General features: G+C 50.1%; 7 protein-coding genes across 7 annotated transcripts; 6 read left to right on the top strand and 1 right to left on the bottom strand.

Moving 5' to 3' along the window:
* Positions 1 to 903: 903 nt before the first annotated feature.
* Positions 904 to 2,769, top strand: N7533_002770 (putative ubiquitin ligase complex F-box protein GRR1; the record flags this gene model as incomplete). The annotated part of the gene is made up of 4 exons (XM_057099420.1): positions 904 to 1,635; positions 1,703 to 2,255; positions 2,332 to 2,384; positions 2,437 to 2,769. The coding sequence occupies 4 exons, from the start codon at positions 904 to 906 to the stop codon at positions 2,767 to 2,769; spliced, it is 1,671 nt and encodes a 556-aa protein (XP_056964556.1).
* A 781-nt stretch (positions 2,770 to 3,550) lies between these two features.
* Positions 3,551 to 6,454, top strand: N7533_002769 (M28 family metallopeptidase; the record flags this gene model as incomplete). The annotated part of the gene is made up of 1 exon (XM_057099419.1): positions 3,551 to 6,454. One exon carries the CDS (start codon positions 3,551 to 3,553, stop codon positions 6,452 to 6,454), a length of 2,904 nt encoding a protein of 967 aa, XP_056964555.1.
* Positions 6,455 to 7,219: 765 nt separating this feature from the next.
* N7533_002768 (uncharacterized protein) lies at positions 7,220 to 7,612 on the top strand (the record flags this gene model as incomplete). Its single annotated transcript, XM_057099418.1, has 1 exon — positions 7,220 to 7,612. The coding sequence occupies one exon, from the start codon at positions 7,220 to 7,222 to the stop codon at positions 7,610 to 7,612; it is 393 nt and encodes a 130-aa protein (XP_056964554.1).
* Positions 7,613 to 11,175: 3,563 nt separating this feature from the next.
* N7533_002767 (BAG family molecular chaperone regulator) lies at positions 11,176 to 12,396 on the top strand (the record flags this gene model as incomplete). Its single annotated transcript, XM_057099417.1, has 1 exon — positions 11,176 to 12,396. One exon carries the CDS (start codon positions 11,176 to 11,178, stop codon positions 12,394 to 12,396), a length of 1,221 nt encoding a protein of 406 aa, XP_056964553.1.
* A 1,475-nt stretch (positions 12,397 to 13,871) lies between these two features.
* Positions 13,872 to 15,571, top strand: N7533_002766 (uncharacterized protein; the record flags this gene model as incomplete). Its single annotated transcript, XM_057099416.1, has 2 exons — positions 13,872 to 13,967; positions 14,114 to 15,571. 2 exons carry the CDS (start codon positions 13,872 to 13,874, stop codon positions 15,569 to 15,571), a joined length of 1,554 nt encoding a protein of 517 aa, XP_056964552.1.
* A 958-nt stretch (positions 15,572 to 16,529) lies between these two features.
* Positions 16,530 to 17,091, top strand: N7533_002765 (glutaredoxin; the record flags this gene model as incomplete). The annotated part of the gene is made up of 2 exons (XM_057099415.1): positions 16,530 to 16,680; positions 16,934 to 17,091. The coding sequence occupies 2 exons, from the start codon at positions 16,530 to 16,532 to the stop codon at positions 17,089 to 17,091; spliced, it is 309 nt and encodes a 102-aa protein (XP_056964551.1).
* A 355-nt stretch (positions 17,092 to 17,446) lies between these two features.
* Positions 17,447 to 18,734, bottom strand: N7533_002764 (chalcone isomerase domain-containing protein; the record flags this gene model as incomplete). The annotated part of the gene is given in 2 exon segments (XM_057099414.1): positions 17,447 to 17,911; positions 17,928 to 18,734. 2 exon segments carry the CDS (start codon positions 18,732 to 18,734, stop codon positions 17,447 to 17,449), a joined length of 1,272 nt encoding a protein of 423 aa, XP_056964550.1.
* Positions 18,735 to 18,998: the final 264 nt, after the last annotated feature.

Genomic DNA, 18,998 nt, shown 5'->3' with positions numbered 1-18,998 from the left:
ATGTACATACTATAGAGCACTTTAACTAGTAGTAACTACTGGTATTAAGTACGAAGTACTACCCTAGGGTTAGTAAGTAAATGGTGGGGCTCACCAGACCAGCCTCAGACCCACGGGACCGCATCAGTTGGAAGTTGACTGGAGAAGGAACAAAGGAACTCCTCTTCAACTTCAACTTGAACTCGAACTTGTTGAAAGTTCCTCTTTGTTTCTTTCAACAGGGCCATACCAATACCAGGGTACTGCCAACCTCTAAGTACCCCATAACTTCCTAAAGGTTGGGAAGTACCCCATCTTATCACGTCGATAAGCAAAGTCACTTGGCCGCGCCTGTGAGACGCCCCCATCTCATTGCCTCATCCCCCCTCCATTGCCGCCTTGATCCCTTCACGCACATTCGCCCTTCCACCCCCTTCGTTCTCGGGGATCTTGCGGTCTGCGAATGTCTATGCAGTGATATCTTCCGGTCTTCCAACTTCGCTTTTTCTCAAAGTCCCGCAAACACTCGCTATCGCTAGCCTTGACTTAGGCGCTCAGCTCACTTCGCCTTCCGCTCCGCCCGTCACATCCGCATCCGAGAACGCGATATCTCCGTTTCTTTTACTGGAAAGAAGGCAAACCAGGAAATAAAAGATACATTGCTCCAGACTAGCACTCGCCGCCTCTTTGTTTCCAGGCGCAGACCCCAGTGACCGGCTCATCGGATCAAATACCTCGATCCCACGCCGCCCTCTCTCCACCAAGTTCAGCTTCACTCGCGTCCACCCCAACCTCCCGCCGCGCAATCTCCTCCATCCATCGCCCATGCAGATCTAATCTTTGGAAGTAATGAGACTTCGGCCTTGCGAAGACCCGAAACGAAAGTCAGATTGGTCAAGTGTTGATTCTTCGCCGGCCGCCAAAATGCCTCGCCCTCGACCCTCTGCTCGTCAATCGAGCGAGGCCCCCTCCGAAACCTCCTCCTCTACATCCCCGGAACGTGCCGCCGACGATGACACGGATTTTTTTATGGCCCAGGCCAACGATTCACAATCCTCGATCGGTGTAGCAAACTTCCGCGAGGTTCACGTGCAGAGCTCTCGAGCGGTCTCGATACCACCGATCGGTCGCCTCCCACCCGAAATCTTGATCGCCATATTCTCCAAACTGGCCCTACCCAAAGATATGCTGGCCTGCATGCAGGTATGTCGGAACTGGGCCGCCAACTGCGTCGGGATACTCTGGCATCGGCCGTCCTGCAACAACTGGGAGAATTTGAAGAGCGTGGCCTCGTCTGTTGGCGAGCCAGATAGTCTCTTCACATACGCCGACCTCATCAAGCGACTTAACTTGTCTGCTTTGATGGCAGATGTCAGCGATGGCACAGTCGTCCCGTTCGCCCAATGCAAACGCATTGAACGCCTGACGTTGACGAACTGCTCAAAACTCACGGATAAAGGCGTCTCGGATTTGGTAGATGGGAATCGGCACTTGCAAGCGCTGGATGTGTCGGACTTGCAATACTTGACCGACCATACTTTATATGCCGTCTCAAGGAACTGCCCGCGCTTACAAGGTCTCAACATTACTGGATGCGCAAAGGTCACGGACGACTCATTGCTTGTTGTCTCACAAAACTGTCGTCAAATCAAGAGGGTATGTGGCCTTCCATGGAGCAAATTTGCCTTTAACCTTTTTTTACTTTTACTAACCCGATCTGTAGGTAAAACTTAATGGCGTAGTACACGTCACAGATCGGTCGATCATGTCCTTCGCCGAGAATTGCCCTGCAATTCTGGAGATTGACTTACATGACTGCAAGCTTGTGACAAGTCCCTCGGTAACGTCATTAATTACCACGCTGCGACACCTTCGAGAGTTACGCCTCGCTCACTGCATCGAGATCGATGACTCCGCCTTTTTGAATTTGCCAGAACACCTGACATTTGACAGTCTACGCATCCTGGACCTAACAGCGTGTGAAAATGTCAAGGATGACGCTGTCGAGCGTATTGTGAATGCCGCTCCTCGTCTTCGAAATCTGGTCTTGGCCAAGTGCCGTTTCATCACAGACCGTGCCGTACTTGCAATCTGCAAACTGGGCAAGAATCTACACTACGTCCATCTGGGCCATTGCTCTAATATCTCGGATGCCGCTGTCATTCAACTGATCAAATCTTGCAACCGGATTCGCTACATTGATTTGGCATGCTGCAACCGGTTGACTGACCAGAGTGTGCAGCAGTTGGCTAGTCTCCCCAAGCTACGCCGTATCGGTTTGGTCAAATGCCAAGCTATTACTGACTCCAGCATCTTGAGCTTGGCAACCCCCCCCAAGAAGTGGCCAAACAGTTAGCAACTTGGAGCGTGTGCATCTCAGTTACTGTGTCAGCTTGTCTATGGAAGTAAGTATTTTGGACTCCGAGTTCTGTCTTGGCTAGTTCTAACATTCTACAGGGAATTCGTCCTCTGATCAATAACTGTCCCCGTCTTACGCATCTCAGTTTGACTGGCGTGCAATCTTTCCTGGACCAAGGGCTCACAGCGTTCTGCCGAGAAGCACCACCAGAATTTACACAGCAACAAAGAGACGTATTCTGCGTCTTCAGTGGCGATGGCGTAACTCGGCTCCGCGACCATCTTAACCAAAAACCACAGCGACACCAAGAAGAGGCCACCATGTACGATGATGACGAAGAATTGGACGAAGACGAAGGGCAAATGACTGGCCTGATGCATGCAACGGGCATCAGTGACGACGACTACATCAATGTGCCTGCTCATGACTGATACGATACCCAATTTCCCAACTTTCTTCATCGCATTCTTTATCCCTCCCTTGTCCCCTCATGGGTTCTTCTCAGCTTCTTTCTCTCCATGGGCGATAAAGGCGATTCGCATCTTTTCATCTTTTGCATCCCTTGCTTTTTATTTCCCCTTTGTGCTTTCGATCTCTCCTTTTGGCCTTGCACCCGGAGTCAAGACCAAGAAACAGCCTTTGTTATTATCTTTAACCATATGAGCGAAGATTACCCTTTCTATCCTTCTATGTTTATGTCTGTGTCTGTGTTATCGCGGGAGATGCCTTGCTCGCTAGCGATAATGGAGCTTTCTACTTCCTCTACATGTGGAATGCCATGGTAGTGCTGCACTACTTTCTGTATATGTAGCGACTTGCAGGTGTAAGCAGACCATTAGTAGAGGATACTATCGGTTTTGCTGAGAGTTACATCTCAGTCGCGCATCCCGGACTTGCAATTGTATAGAAAGCGGGTCTCGACAAAGTATGCAGTCATGTACGGAGGCGTATATCTTTAGTTATACATTTTTTACTTAAAAATATTTCAGTTCAATTATATTCTTCTAGTTCGCTTGAAAATTACCCCGACGTTGACCAGTTCCATTCTACATATGGCGTGCCGGCGATGCATCACATTATGCAGTGTACGACATTCAGGTTGACATTACCGGAAAGATGGTAGCTCCGTAGCTATCCCCGCATTCTTGAAGCAACCTCAAAACTTCTTCCGCACCACCTCCCTCTCCCCTCGCGACAACACCCCCCGCGGCGATGGCTTCCCCCAAGGCCAGGAACCCTCTGGCCTTCACCCCATGGCCGGTCACCATCATCACGACGCTGGTGTATCTAGCCCTACTCATCCCCATCCTGGTTATCAACACCAACGTCCCGACCGCGCCACAGTCCAGTCCCAAGGGCCTGAATCTCACCGAGGCATGGCAGGACCTGCAGATCCTCACGGGCGGCTTCCACCCCTATAATTCGCGCCGGAATGACAAGGTCCGCGCTTGGTTGCTAGAACGTATCGACGCGATTACCAAGTCCACGGCTCCTGCAGCAGAGTATCACGCCTACGAGGAAGAAAAGCCCGATGTGTTCGTCTTCGACGACCTCACCTCGAACCTTACCTCGGTGGACGGTCGTCTAGGCGTGTACTTTGAAGGCACGAACATCCTCGTTTATGTTCGCGGCTACGAAGACAAGACAGACAATTGGTGGGAGGTTCCTGGGAAAACACCCGTTGGCAAGGGAGGGGTACTGGTCAATGCGCACTACGACAGCGTCTCGACCGGGTATGGCGCGACAGATGACGGTGTCGGTGTCGTTACTTGTATTCAGCTACTCAAGTACTTCACTACACCCGGTCACGCCCCGCGTCGCGGACTAGTGGTGCTGTTTAACAACGGCGAGGAAGATTATCTGAACGGTGCGCGCGCGTATAGCCAGCACCCGCTGTCGAAATTCGCCCACACATTTCTTAACCTAGAAGGTGCCGGGGCTGGGGGGCGAGCGACATTGTTCCGCAGCTCAGATACGGAGGTTACGCAGGCGTATGCGAAGTCGAAAAATCCGTTCGGCACGGTGCTTAGCGCCAATGGGTTCGAGAAGGGGCTTGTTAGTAGCCAGACGGATTATGTTGTTTTCGAAGGCATGCTCGGACTGCGCGGTCTGGATCTTGCCTTTTTTGAACCGCGTGCGAGATATCATACCGATCAGGATGATGCGCGTCATACCAGTCTGGACTCGGTTTGGCATATGCTGTCTGCATCCGTGGCGACCACCGAGGAGCTTGTTTCTGATTCCAGTGACCGCTTTGATGGACATCTTCGGGACGATGGTCTTGTGCCTAGTGGTAGGGGAACGCAGGCGGTTTGGTTCGATCTCTTCGGTGCTGCATTTGCTGTGTTCCAACTGCATACTCTCTTCGCTTTGTCGGTTACGATCCTGATTGTCGCGCCGTTGACTCTCCTTGTGACCAGCATCGCACTTTCGCATGCAGATAAGATGTACTTGTTCCGTTCTTCGGCATCGTTTGATTTCAGTGATGAGAAATTTGCGCTTCGAGGTTTGCGTGGTTTCTTCCGGTTTCCCTTTTTGATCGGTGTTCCTACTGCTGTGACTGTGGGGTTTGCCTACATGGTGACCAAGGTCAACCCTTTCATTTCGCACAGCAGCAGCTACGCTGTGTGGAGCATGATGATATCCGCCTGGATTTTCTTGGCTTGGTTTGTCTCCTGTGTGGCTGACTTTGCCCGTCCCTCCGCTTTCCACCGAATCTACACTTGGACCTGGCTGTTTGTTGTCACTTGGGCTTTGTTGGTTGTGTCCACTGTCTATGAGAATGAGGAAGGCTTGGCTGGTGGCTACTTCATGTTCTTCTACTTCGCTGGGACCTTCTTGGCGACATGGATTTCGTATCTGGAACTCTTCTCCCTACCGACTATTACTGAATACATCAGTCAATTTGCTCAAGGCTCGCGGCGAGCCAGCAGCTTTGGTAGCCGACTCTTATCCGGAGAAGAACGCCAAGGTGACGATGTCGAGGAAGAGGCAACTGAATCAACATCGCTTCTTCGTGATAACCGCCAGAGAACCACATTTGCAAACTACGTTAATGTCTCTAATGAGTACCCTGACCGGGAAGCAGAGAGCGAAGAAGCTGATCCGAACGTCTATGGAAACGAACAATCATGGAGTTCTTCGATGCCACGCTGGACTTGGATTCTGCAACTTATTCTCACCGTACCCATCATTCTCACTCTGGTCGCCCCGCTTGGGCTCATACTCACCAGTGCCCTTCATCAAACCGGTCAAGACGGCAGCCCGCAGCTGTTTGTATATCTATCCATCGCCATTCTGACAGCTGTGCTATTCGCCCCGATGCTGCCATACATTCATCGATTCACTTATCACGTCCCGATTTTCCTATTCCTCGTCCTGATCGGCACCATGATCTACAACTTGGTTGCGTTCCCATTCTCCGACTCAAACCGCGTGAAGATGTTCTTCCACCAAGAAGTCGACCTGGACAAGGGTATTTCCACCTCATATCTCACCGGAATGCAGCCATTCGTGGAAGACGTTGTCCGAGGTCTTCCCAGCTCTTCGGGCCAAACAGAGTGTTCCGATTTCATCAAGCGCGTACAATGTTCCTGGAATGGCCCAGAGCCCCACGTCGTTCCAAGCAACACCTCCTCCAAACCCGCCGGCCCTTCATCAGACTGGGTCTCATTCAACATCTCCGTCCCCAACGCTGAGATTCGCTCCGCCCACTTCGATATCGCAGGACAAAACACGCGCTCTTGCCGCATCACAATGGATGGCTACTCGATCAAGAACTTCAGCGTCGTGGGCGGCTCTGCCCCGGATAAACGGTTCCGTCACCCATCCAGCGAAGGCCTCACCGAGATCCGTCTTTGGAGTCGGACGTGGGATGCGAAATGGAGCGTCGACGTCGACTTTTCCAAGCACGATTCCGCATCTGAGGAAGAGGAGCTTTTGCCTCTTCAGGGTCGTGTCTCATGTATCTGGAGCGATGATAACACCCCCGGTGTCATTCCTGCTCTGGATGAAGTGAGACAGTATGCCCCTTCCTGGGTTGCTGTCACGAAGCTGAAGGACGGGTTGGTCGAGGGGTATCACGAGTTTGAGATTCCGATCACACAAGGCATTTAGTTCGGTGTGAGAGGTAGTATCTATTTTTTTTTGTCCGTATCTTCACCTGTTATCTTCGTGGACTGGAGTTGTTTTCTCATTTTATCTACCTTACGTATCTCCGGCTCCTTTTTTGTACTTTGCACCGAGTCGCTCTGTCCTTTTAGTTATGTATGTCATCTACCGTACATGGATTTCGAACTCAATCATCTCCCTGGCCTTTTACGCCTCTGTAAATTTTCAAGTCGAGGTAAATCCGTATGCTGCAATACGTGTAGAAAACTACTATTTACCCCGTTGATCAACTTGAATAATTCATAGATGCTACAAGGTATCTAATACCACCACTCTCTCTCTCTCTCTCTCCCTCTTCACGCCACTTGAACTTCAACAACATCGCCCCTCATATTGATCACGACGCACGCTCTATTCCGAGGGAACTTCCATCTCTAAAGGGCTAGCCACCTAAATAACAAGAGCTTATTCCCCCCAGGGTCGACCTACCTCCCCCAGAGGCAGCATGGGGCGATACAAGGTCACTGAAGGGGGCTCGTCATCCGCGTCCTTCCATCATTACCGTGCAGATCGATATCGGCCACAGTATCGTTATCCTGCGTCTGGAAAGCGACGATCTCGGCCTGTCTGCTGGGACTGTGGTGTCCCAGGACATACCTGGAGGCATTGCCTGAAGCCTATAAACCACGTACGTTGAACCTTGGAAGGAAACTTCTGAGAAGATATCCATTAGTATGAACCACAGGATTCAAGCTTACCGTCCATCATTAGATGTTCAACCTTGAACGACAGAAGTCCATCCAGACAAATGGACACGTCCCCGGGTTGCAAAAGCCAGAACCAGGACCAAACCACAAGGTCAAACGTGAGCCTAACGACCGCAATACGCCGCCACGGGTTGAACCTCTGGGCCATGATAAGTCTCCAGTAGACTCTCCAGGTCGAAATCGGGCAATCAGATCACTCAAGGCATACCTTGCGCGTATTGTCCTGGGTGGGATTGAAGATGCAAGGGCTCTCAATCCAGCATTTCTCGACGAGAAGGAGGATTCTCATTTTCAGGACATGGCTGTCGACTTAATTACAGATGGTTTGGTCGGTAGTTGGATTGGTATATTGTCCAGTACTATTTTGATGGGTGTGAATGATAGGGTGGATAGATAAATCAAACTGAAGATGGAAATTTGGATGGCATGAGAGTTGAGCTTGACTTGAGGTTCTGACTGGAGAATTTGGTTACTGAGTTGATACTAGTAATGAATCTACGATGTTTTGGAATTCGGTTTTTTTTTTTCGGATTTTTACTTCAAGTTCTTGCTGTAACTATCGGAGATAGTTCAAGCTAGGTTTCTCCCAGTGGAATTCATAAAAAATGTTTGAGGCTAGGTACTACTAGTAGTACAACATTATAATATACTTATTCAAGTTCAAAGCTTTGTATCTCGCTCGCTCCATACTAGATTTACCATCATACCTTACTTTTTCCAGTAATTCTACACATTTTCCATTGTCTTAGTACTCCTACGAAAAGCTTGGAAATCACGGCGTCACCCAATGGAAATTGACTATTCGATTTATAGTGCCAACGGCAAGAAATTGCATAGCCACCACATAAGCAAAAAGAAGCATTCAATATACTAAAACATAGATAGATAGACCCACCCATTTTTCAGGCGGATTATCAGACCAACAAAAGATTATAAAATAAAAAAAATAAAAAAAAAGAACCTGCCCCCATCCAGGATCGAACTGGAGACCTCGGGATTGCAATTCTGTTACCAGAATCGTCATATGACAAGATATGAGACCCACGTCATAGCCAACTAGACCATAGAGGCTCGGTTGAAAAGCACGGCCGATATTTGGCATTCCGACATTGAGTTTGGAGGAGGAAGATTCATCACCACGTGCTACTGTGAGCCCTCGTGTGAACGAATACTGAGTTTACAATGGAAGATTTCCAAAGGAAGAAATATTGTCCAGATAATAAAATACATTACTCGTTTATGGAATTGTTCAATTTTCGAAGTATCAGCTGTTCAAATCCCTGAAATGTCAACTTGATGACGTTTTTGAACTATGTAATGGCATCACTAGTACTCCGTACATCCAAAAATGACCTATATCGACAACGCTAATTCCTCAATTTTGAGAAAGATCAATTAAAGGATGCTGAGTCTTAGCCATTAAATTTCTCGGAAAATTCAATCTCTGCTATAATTCAGCCGTGTCAACACACTACATAAAGACTTCCTCGAGAACCCTAGGCTCACCCGACAAGTATTACCATCTCTAACGTGAGCTCTCCCTGAGCGAAACCATGTGGCGTATCATCAAGATGAAGAGGAAAAGGGGGGATGGAAGATAGAACAAAGAAACGAGATCATAAACCGGCTAAGTGACAGGGGCGGAAAAGCAAACATACGAATCTAAAAAGGGCTAGGGGCTACGGCGCTTAAATTGCATGAGATCCTACTAATGATGGGATTGGCTCTAAATCAGAGAAAACTTCCCAGTCAGGATCTTTTCTATGAATATTTCGTAGAAAGCTGATGGAATTACTGGATGGCTAAGCATAGCAGAGGATATCACAATTGTATAAAGGATTGAAAGCAGGCATTCATAAAAACATTATACTAAAGCAAGACTGGGCGATTACTACTCAATAAACCCATAATAAGAGTCCAGGTAAGGGATGACCTGCTTGTATGACTAACAAGCCGTCAATATATCGAGCGCAAGACATCTTCAGGGCTACCATGCGCTGCTTGGGTTTCTGGGACATGGCGCCGTGTTGGCCGGCCAGCTCACATTGTTTCCTGTAATACTTTCTTCTATAGGAGATATAATCTAATCTTGGCGATGAAGGGTCGACAAGCTCTGTCGTGATGAGGCTCGTCTATTCAGCGATGCAGGGCCATAATCTACCAGTGTTATTCTCTGGCATCTGACTCTCCAATGTCTTGCGTTTAGACTATGTGTGATACTTTTCTCCGAGTTCTATCATTGAAGGAGATTTTTCACAGACACAGAGCACTGGTATCCAGTGAGTCTTGGGCTGTTCAAAGCTAGTACATGGTTACTATGTTTGTGTGGTGAGTTAGGAAGGGTGCCTGGCTAATAACGCTCATCTTTTTCTTGAAATTTTGATAACCGTAACAATTCAATTAAAATTATTTATGAAACAAAAGTTTTACTCATGGGTGTTTCTATCGCAGGTTTTTCTCCCTCTATAACTTGGTGGTTTTGTCGGTCGGGTTTCCGTCGCGAATAACAGGATAGGTTACTATAGTACCTGGGCAGTGATTAGAAGTAAGAGGCGGTTAGCGAGTATATGTATCTTAAGGACTTTATTTTGTGCAGTCTAATTTCCATGCGCTTTCCGGGGCTGCGACAAGAAATATATATCAACTTGATTGAGATTACAGTGGTTACTATCTGGGGGCCGCTATACCTTGTCTAGGCTCATATAACATTAAACTGCGCCACACTTCATACCAAGCCTCTATGGTCTAGTTGGCTATGACGTGGGTCTCATATCTTGTCATATGACGATTCTGGTAACAGAATTGCAATCCCGAGGTCTCCAGTTCGATCCTGGATGGGGGCAGGTACTTTTTTGCCTCTGAACTCTTATTCAATGGCATGCCTCTTTTTTGTCCTCCATAAGAGATTAGTTGATAGTCTTACCTCCAATGTTCGGAATGCCTAGGCCATGCTGCCAGCCAAAGATCAAAATGCTGTGCGGAGCAGGTCGAAAGGGGTGGAGCAAGCAATTTGCCGTGTAATGCATGCTATTACTACTCCGTTGGTCGCGGAACCATAGTATATGTCGTGTGTAAGGGCACAACTTGAGAGACAGTAAAAGAGAAATAACCTTAAGAACCTCGGAATATATATCAAGTGTCAATTACTCATATTGTCTTATAGATCGATTATCATAATAATATACCTAGTCATACAGTGTATTCAAGTCTGTACTAGTATTTCTTAGGCGACCTGTGGGCGACTCCGCAAAACAATTACTACGACCCGGGTAGCCCTAGAGATATATACTCCCGCGGTCTGGGGCTCCGCCTTGCCCACTGCCAGTGGCATGTGAGACTTGAACTTGAAGTTGAATCTTATCACTCACGTAAGTCGGCAACTATTACCTACCTACCTACTAGTACCTAGATAATATCTACCTAGGTATACAGCATGATTCAATAGGATCCCCTTCAGTAGATGCCACTAGGACTGCTCGTGACGACTTTTGAAACAGGCTGACACCTCCTCATCTTGGCGTATGACCGTGACAAGACTGGACTTGTGGTGTCGCTGGGTGTTCACCAAAGATCGGGGGTCTGGGTAGGAATATTGACAAAAAGTCCTGTCTTTTGCAAATTGTAGCTTCCTTCTGAATGAATCAGCAAGCCGTTCCAAGGCTCGGAAGAAAAACACTAGAAAGTGCTGGATACCACGCCGACTTCGCCACTGGCATTTGGGCAGCCTTGAGACACAAGGCACCCCCCTCACACTTGAACAAATTCGGATTCGACCATGATCGGTGGGATTCCAGTTCCAGAAACGCAGTGGTAATTGGCAACTGGTAACTGGGAAGTGGTAAGTAAGAGTAACTACTTGCAGGTTCCACGGCAAAAAAAACGGCGCTCTCCGCCTTGTCAGCGTACTTTGGGACCGCAGGCAGCATGACTTCACCACTTCTTGCCATTTTTCAGAGATCCATGACTCTCCTGCCTTCTCCCCTCGCTCAGTCCACCTTGGGCGAGAAGTGCGCTGTCTACTTAGACCACGTCACCGACAACATCCCCGAGTTTCTGCACTCCCTCCGCCCCCGACTGGATCCCTATCTGACTTACCTGTCCCCCACGCCCTTTCGCTCCGTTGCGCAAGCCCTCCCATTCGACGCCGACGAACAAACTACCGCTATTTGCGCAGCTATTCTCATTTGCATACTCACCATTGTCGGAATGAGTTGGGCTAACCCCCTTTCCGGCTTCTGGCGCCGCTCGCCAAACTACGCTACCACCCCGCAAGTCAGCGATGAGGATTTTAGTTATATCACACCGGATTATATTGTCGACCCACCGACAATGGCCCCTTCTCAGCAAGGTGGTCAATATGCAGCAAACACCGCAGACAATGAGCCAGATATCATTCGCCTGCGACACCGCGGTACTATCTACCCTCTACACTTCCCCGCATTCGCCATCGACGATGGTGCGTTGAACATCGCTGCGCTCCGACAGGCGGCCGCGGCAAAAGTGGGCGCCGACAACCCGAATCGGGTTCGATTACTGTACAAAGGAAATTTGTTGAAAGACGACTCGCGACCATGCAAGGCAGAGGGCCTCAAGCAGCACTCGGAGGTTCTGTGCGTTGTGTCAGAGGTCGACGCCAACACCCCAAGTGACCACTCTGACCGCGACAGTGGTCAGTTGAGCGATTCCAGGGTCCGTCCTGACGGCGCAGACGAAGACGGAGACTCAGGCTCGGCCTCCAAGTCGCGCAAAAAGTCTAAAAGTAAGAACAAGAAGAAAAACAAGGGCAAAAAGACGGCAGAGGGCAACCCTCCCCGTGATGATTTCCTGGGGCCTCCTCCCTCGGTTCCCTCGCGTCCCACTTCACGATCGGGCTCAGCGTATATGCCGGCTCCGTCACCCAACATCAAGGACCTGGGTGCAATGGAGCAGGTGTCTGCATTGCTTAAATACCTCCAACAAGAGATTGTACCACTATGTGATGAGTTCGTGGCGGACCCGCCTACCGACCCAAAGAAGCGAGAGTTTGAGCACAAGAAGCTCAGCGAGACGATCTTGGCACAGATTATGCTCAAGGCAGACGGAATCGTGCCGGATGGCAATGTGACGATTCGTAACGCGCGCAAGGCTTTGATCAAAGAAGCGCAGGCGAACTTGGACCGGCTGGACCAGGTCGAGAAATAGAAAGCTCCCCCCCGATCATCACCTTCAGGCAGGTGGATCATCGCTGTGTATACCTCATCATTCTTTTCTCTGTTTTCTTTTCCCCCTTTCTCTCTTCGGGATGTCGCTACCATGTACTGCGGGGGAAGGGAAGCTTTTACACATAGACTAGTTATTTGCATACGGGACGCGGACTTTTGTGAACTATGGACCTGTCAAAAGGCGAAGGGAAGGGAGTGGCATTGCATGGATCGGCGTTTCTGAGGAGTCAACCGCTCAGGCCTCGGCTTTCAGTTTCACTTCTCTGCCTTCCATCTCAGTTCGATCTCTGAACGGAGTAAATATAAGAATACCAAATGATTGTTGCTTCCAACGAGACATGAAGAAGCCCAAGCTGAGAAGGGCCAGACTCTGATCTTGCAGGGATCAGCATGGTTCAGGGGGGCAAAGCTCCACGGACCAACCGTCAAAAAGGGCCCTGATCCAGGTGATCAAGAGGCGATACTTCATACTGTAAAGCAATCAATTAGTATGCAGGACGGGCCATTTCCATTGAAGCAATCACTAGCCAAATTAGTCCAACAGAAAGTGAGTGACATAAAACAAGATGGGTACTCCGTACTCCGTAGAGAGTATGAAGTAAAGTACTCCGTAGAAATAAAAGAAAAGGGAAAAAATGGGGCTATTCCCATCTGGGCCTTCTTCCTTCTTCGTTCCTCCCTTTTGCTTTCCCCCTCCCATCATTCGCATTCACATTTCACTCTTCTGTGCTGGCCCTGGCCAAAAGTTGTGTGTTTTGGTGTCTGTGTTTGTGTTTGGATCAACTCTACTCATATCTATTCTCACCCACTCTCTCTCTTTGTCTTTCTATCCCCCTCAGTGAAACCACACGATCTCGCCGCCGCCCCCCAACCCCCCCTCCCCCTCGTGGCTCAACCTTGCGTACAACTTAAGTACGCGCCTCGACTCAACACAGAACAGTGTCATTGCCTCGAGACACTAAACAATCTTCAATCGCCGCTTTGAACTTGGAAGCTTGGACTTGACTCGACTCGACTCGACTCGACTCACCCACGGAACCATCACGCGCCGGTAGCTCTCACCCGTGGATTGCGACGAACCCCGATCTGCCAGAGCCACTTTTACCCAATCCGCGCCTCGAACAGCCACCTGCGAGTCACTGCACCTCCACTTACCCCCCCTGCAGTATCTGGCTATTTACAATTTACTTCTTTGGGCCCTCCCCACTGCGGCGGGACCATTTCCCCTTACCACCTCCCCAATTCTCCATCTTCGCCCACTTCCTGGTTTCTGTCGGTATTCGGCTAAGCTCTGGTATGGCTTGATCGAGACACACCTGACGGCACAAGCGGATATCGACTCGGAATTCTCCTCTACTTGTCACCTTTGAAGCGGGTTCCAGCTGGACTGGCCTTGATCTTCCCTTCCCTTCCCCCCCCACCACACCCATAGACTCCCACCCCCGAACCCTGGGAATGGCGGGCGTTGCCACGGCGTATTCGACTGAAGCCCTGCCATCTGGAGGTGTGGACAATGAAAAATGGGAATTCTCTGTACCAATTGGTAGCGATGTAGGTTTTCATCCGGTTCAAACTTTGTTTCTTTGTTTTCTTCTCCCTCCCTTATCTGGGGGAGCTTGTGAGGTGAAAAGGCGGAGAAGAAAGGGAAAAATAAACCACCCGAGGACTCTTTTGACTGATCTTCTCCTCTCGCACAGGGCACTCCCCAGCATTCCTCAAAACCACGGACCTCCTATGACTCGAGCTCCGTCCGTGCGAGATCGACTAGGAATCGAAACTCCAACGGCTCACGAAGCTCGTCTGTCTCCCGAACCATGCCCGGAAACGATGCCCCTTATTATGCACACCGCGGCCGACGAGACCACAGTCTAAACCGACATGGAAGTGACATCAGCAGTATGCGTGATACCCCGGGAAACGATATGTCGAGCCGCAAAGATACAGGCGAGGAGCTGGATGAAAAATCCACAGAATTCAACCCTGAGAGCTGGATTCACCGAGACAAACTCGCCAAAATCGAGAGCGAGGAACTTCACCAGGCGGCCATAATGTTCCAGCGACGAATGAGAGCCGAGAGCAAGTCGAGTGCTGGACGTGGCCAGAGCCATGATTCCCACCAGAGTACTGCGAATGGCGGCACTGCGGTGACATCGCATAACACAGAGCACTCGGAACCTTGGCCTCAACTACGGGAAGAACATAGGGGTAGCCGTGTAGGTGCCGATGGCGAGGAGCGTCACCAGTGGGATCTTCGAAGACCTGAAGAGATTGCTGCAGACGAAGCAGCAGCCAGCATCTACAGCAACCCCGGTCTCCGAAAAAGCTCTTCCCGGATACCTATTTCGATGGCTAGTCCGGTGCCATTGGCTAGTGGTCGTGATTCTCGTGGCGCTCGCAGTCGTGCAGCTACTGATGAACTTGAGAATGACGAGTTTTCCCGAGGCCGTAGAGCTAGCGAGCCTCTCAATACCGACGCCGAACCAACCACACCCTCTCCTAATAGCCGCCCCAACAGCCGCGGATTCAACTTCAACACCACCCAGAACACCCCAAGAAAGAACCCAACCAAGGCCACGGAATCTGCGACCCGTAAGACCTCTGCCCCACCTACCAACCGAAAGCCCTCGGCCTCGACGGCGAGATCGCGTGCAGTTTCAGGGAACACATCTCAGCGACCAACCACCCGAGGAGGCGAAACCCGACCTACCACCGGAGTCAATCGTCCTGAAGGAGATCCACCATGGCTGGCCACGATGTACAAGCCCGACCCTCGCCTTCCGCCTGACCAGCAGATGCTTCCCACTCTTGCCAAGAAAATGCAGCAGGAACAGTGGGAGAAAGAAGGCCGGACGCCTAATACCTACGATCGAGACTTTGCGCCTCTCGCTGTGTATCCTAACGATATGCCTCCCGTGCCGCCCAAGACGGATGAATTTATCCAGCCAGCCGAGGAGAAAGACCGAGAACCACCTCAACCTCCCAAGAGCCCCGAGCCACCAAGACCCAACACAAGTACCGGCTACAGTACCATGCCTAAGGTACAGGACACACCTCCGCTGGGATTGACCCCCAACCCCAACTGGAATCCTCCAGTGGTCACTGCACAGCAGCAGCCCAAAAAAGAAAAGAGCTGTGGATGCTGCATTGTGATGTGATGGACGTTCATTTCTCCTCACCCCCGTGATACATTTGATATTGGCACACAGTCCATACATCAACACCAACGCCGACACCAAAACCTTCGATTTCTTTTTCTCTGTTGATCCTTACTACTTTTTTTTCTCCCCGCCCCCTTTCCTTTTTAACCTTTCAGCGGACCCAGTGGGATGGTGTTTACTCGGCTTCTTCCTTTTCACTTTTAGCCTGTCACACAAAAATTTTCCTTTTAATTCGGTTCGTATGTCATTCTCACCGGAGCATATCATTTTCTTTTACATATGCATCCACTCCTTTTCATCCATTTTTCCTTTCAATTCTTCTGTGACCATTCTTCCTTACATCCAGTCGGTGTGACTGGAAGTCAACCCGAAAGAAAGGATGCTCATTGAATCATTCTCGAGCGGGGTTACTGCACCCGTGTATATCTTTTTCTATCTGTTTTTTTGTCAGGGAGATCTGATGGAACTCCGATCTTATCTTACCCTCTTCTCCCCCCCTATTCTGCACTGTTATTTTCCATCTCCTTTCTGCTCCTTTGCGCACATTTGTTGCCACTTTTGCCATATTCCCAATCCTGACGAGCGTGTTCTATTGTTTTCTTGTCTAGTTTATTTTAACTCCTGTTGAGCTTAGCGAGCATTTATAGCTGTGCTCATGAATCTGATCATTTAGATATCACGATATACGTTGTAAATATAGTTTACTGTATCCTGTCTTGTATAGTATCCTGTAACTAGGCATGTTCGGTCTCGATGACAAATCATCACCTGACATCATCGCGCCGCGCAATGACCGAATCACCGAATCGAAGGCCGGCGAACAACTCCATTCCCGCAACCACCCTTTTAAAGAAAAAGAAACCGCCCCCTCCGCTCGGTTTCCTTCCAATCTTCGCCCACCATTTCTTTTTTCACACGTCTCTTCGGCACCTTCGCCGCTCCATCTCCCGCCGCCATGTCCGCCGCAAAGACCAAGGCCCAGAAGCTCATCGATGAGAACGCCGTCGTCGTCTTCTCCAAGTCCTACTGCCCCTACTGCACTACCAGCAAGAGCCTTCTCAACAGCTTCGATGCCAAATTCACCCTCGTTGAGCTCGACCAAATCGGTTAGTCCTCATTTACTTCCCTCGCCTTTCTTTCCCTCGGATATATTGCGCCCCTCCTTTTTTCAAGTCTTCTTGGAGTTATAGCGGCTTTGCGCCGCGGGGAATGTTTATTGTACGGGCATTGGAACTTTCTTCCCGACGTGCTTATTTTACCCCGCTCCCTGCCCTGCACGCAATATTTCTTGCATCTGATGCAACACTAGTAAAATCGAGTATCGGAACCCATGCTGACCACAATTCTTATCTCCTCTAGATGATGGATCCGCTATCCAGGACGCCCTGAACGAGATCTCCGGCCAGCGCACCGTTCCCAACATCTGGATCAAGCAGAAGCACATTGGCGGCAACTCCGACCTCCAGAATGTCAAGGCCCAGCTCCCTCAGCTCCTGAAGGACGCTGGTGCCCTTTAAATCCGATCATTCATGAACACAAATAGACTTTGAATTGAAGAGCGATGAAGGAGTAATGACTTCTAGCTAGCTGGTTCATAATTGCACATGCATGCGCGAGATACCTCCCTTACCATTTCGCATCTCCAAATCGTAAGCAGACAGCCCTTACATACCGCTATGATAGTAGTGGTGAATAGTAATTGAGTTGGGAGGTGGAGATTATCCGGTGTAGTTCCCGAATAGAATCAACGCTGCTTTGTACAATACATGAGATGCGAAACAAGATAGCGAAACAAAGACATCACAACAATCCCAAGAAAGAAAACAAAGAGATCACCTAATAGTACACAACAACCAAAACCCCTCATCAATCTCAAACAACCCGCTGAGTGACAGTTCCAACAGGCCGCTCAACAACAGTCATCAGCCCATCAACAATATTCCTCCGCGCCCCATCACTAGCAACAGTCTTCCCAGCCAGATAATTCAACCAAACAAGACGACTAATCCGCTCATCCGAAACCCTCCCCATCCACTGAATCGGCTTCGAAGCCTCAGGCTGGAAAAGCGCATCAAGCGCACCTTGCGCACCACGCATAAGAACCAAAGTCTGCCCCTTGGGAACATTCTTACGCTGACCACCGCCAAAAACAGCCTTGAAGTCATTCATCGACGTCCCGAATTCCTGATCCTGGAACTCGCCGGGCTGCTCCGAGCCCGGGGCCGGTTTCTTCTGCTGCGCGCGAGCCGTGATGCCGCGGACCCAGCCGTCGCGGAGATGCATGAAGTCCGTGTTACGGGTGGGCACAATGCGGAAGGCGGTGCGAATCCCGTCATCCTTGATGATGGCTGACCAGGCTGCGTCGCCGGTCTCTGGGTCTAAGGAGCATTTCCTTGAGTTGTTGGCGTTCGGGCGGGACGAGGGATGTTGCGGCGTCGGCGCCGACACCGGAGATGGCGGCTGCGTCGTTGGAGGGTGGGTGGACGGCTGTGTGGACGAGACGTTGCTGGAGCTCGGTGATGTCTGCCTTTGCGACGTACAGGCCGACGACGTAGACCTGGATTGAGAGGAAGGAGACGCTGCGGATGCCCAGGCCGAGGAGTTGGTACTCGTCGCCGTCGGCGGTGGAGAGTTCATCACCGGCTTGTTTCTTGTCGTCTTTGAGGGAGGGTAGGCGGATGGTGGTGGGGAAATATGGGACTGAGCTGTTGCCCGTTGCGATTTGGTCGACGAGGTCTTGGCCGTGAACGGGGATTACGGGGGGGGGTCCGCCGTCACTTGGGAAGCCGGTTGGTCCGTCCATTTTGATTGCGCCGTTGTTCGTTGGGGTACTTGTGGCGGCGTCGGCTTGTTTGTCTAATGTCGCTTCCTCCTTGTTCTTCAATGCTTCGACTCCGAACACGTCATACGTGATCAATCCGTACATTGTCGCTGCGCAGGCAATGATTCCCACGGTGGAGATGACGACCGAGCGCTTGGCCTTTGCGACCTCTTGCACACGCTTTGCGCGCTCGGCGGATCGGAGGGGATTGCTGGCGGCATTGTTGGCGGATCGGAGGGTGGTCGAGGAGAGGTGGCGGGTGTTTTGGGGGATGCGAACCCTTTGACGGGCGAGGCACTGGTATGCCCTCCAGGGATTTGATCGAAGGGAAGAGGACATGGTGTGTCTATGTATGGATTGCGAGTTGGAAAGGGTATCTTCAATCTTCAATCGGGACTCCGGTCGGTTCGGGGCGGAGAGCTGGAGTGTGGGGAGCCACGTGATATGGTATGATCTCGAACCCAGACGATATAATTGGACGACTAAACTATGTATTTACTCTCAATTTCTTGATCAAAGCTGAATGGATACAATGCAAGACTGTATCTTTCCCAGATTCAATATAGATAATCCCAGGCGAGACTCTCTAGTGTCTGCTGAAAG

This window comes from Penicillium manginii (genome assembly GCF_028828005.1).
Source record: "Penicillium manginii strain IBT 31320 chromosome Unknown utg000002l:1.0-5564898.0:1.0-5567710.0, whole genome shotgun sequence".
NCBI lineage: Eukaryota > Fungi > Ascomycota > Eurotiomycetes > Eurotiales > Aspergillaceae > Penicillium > Penicillium manginii.
Note: the sequence above shows the minus strand (reverse complement) of the source record. Positions and strands in the feature narration are given on the sequence as shown.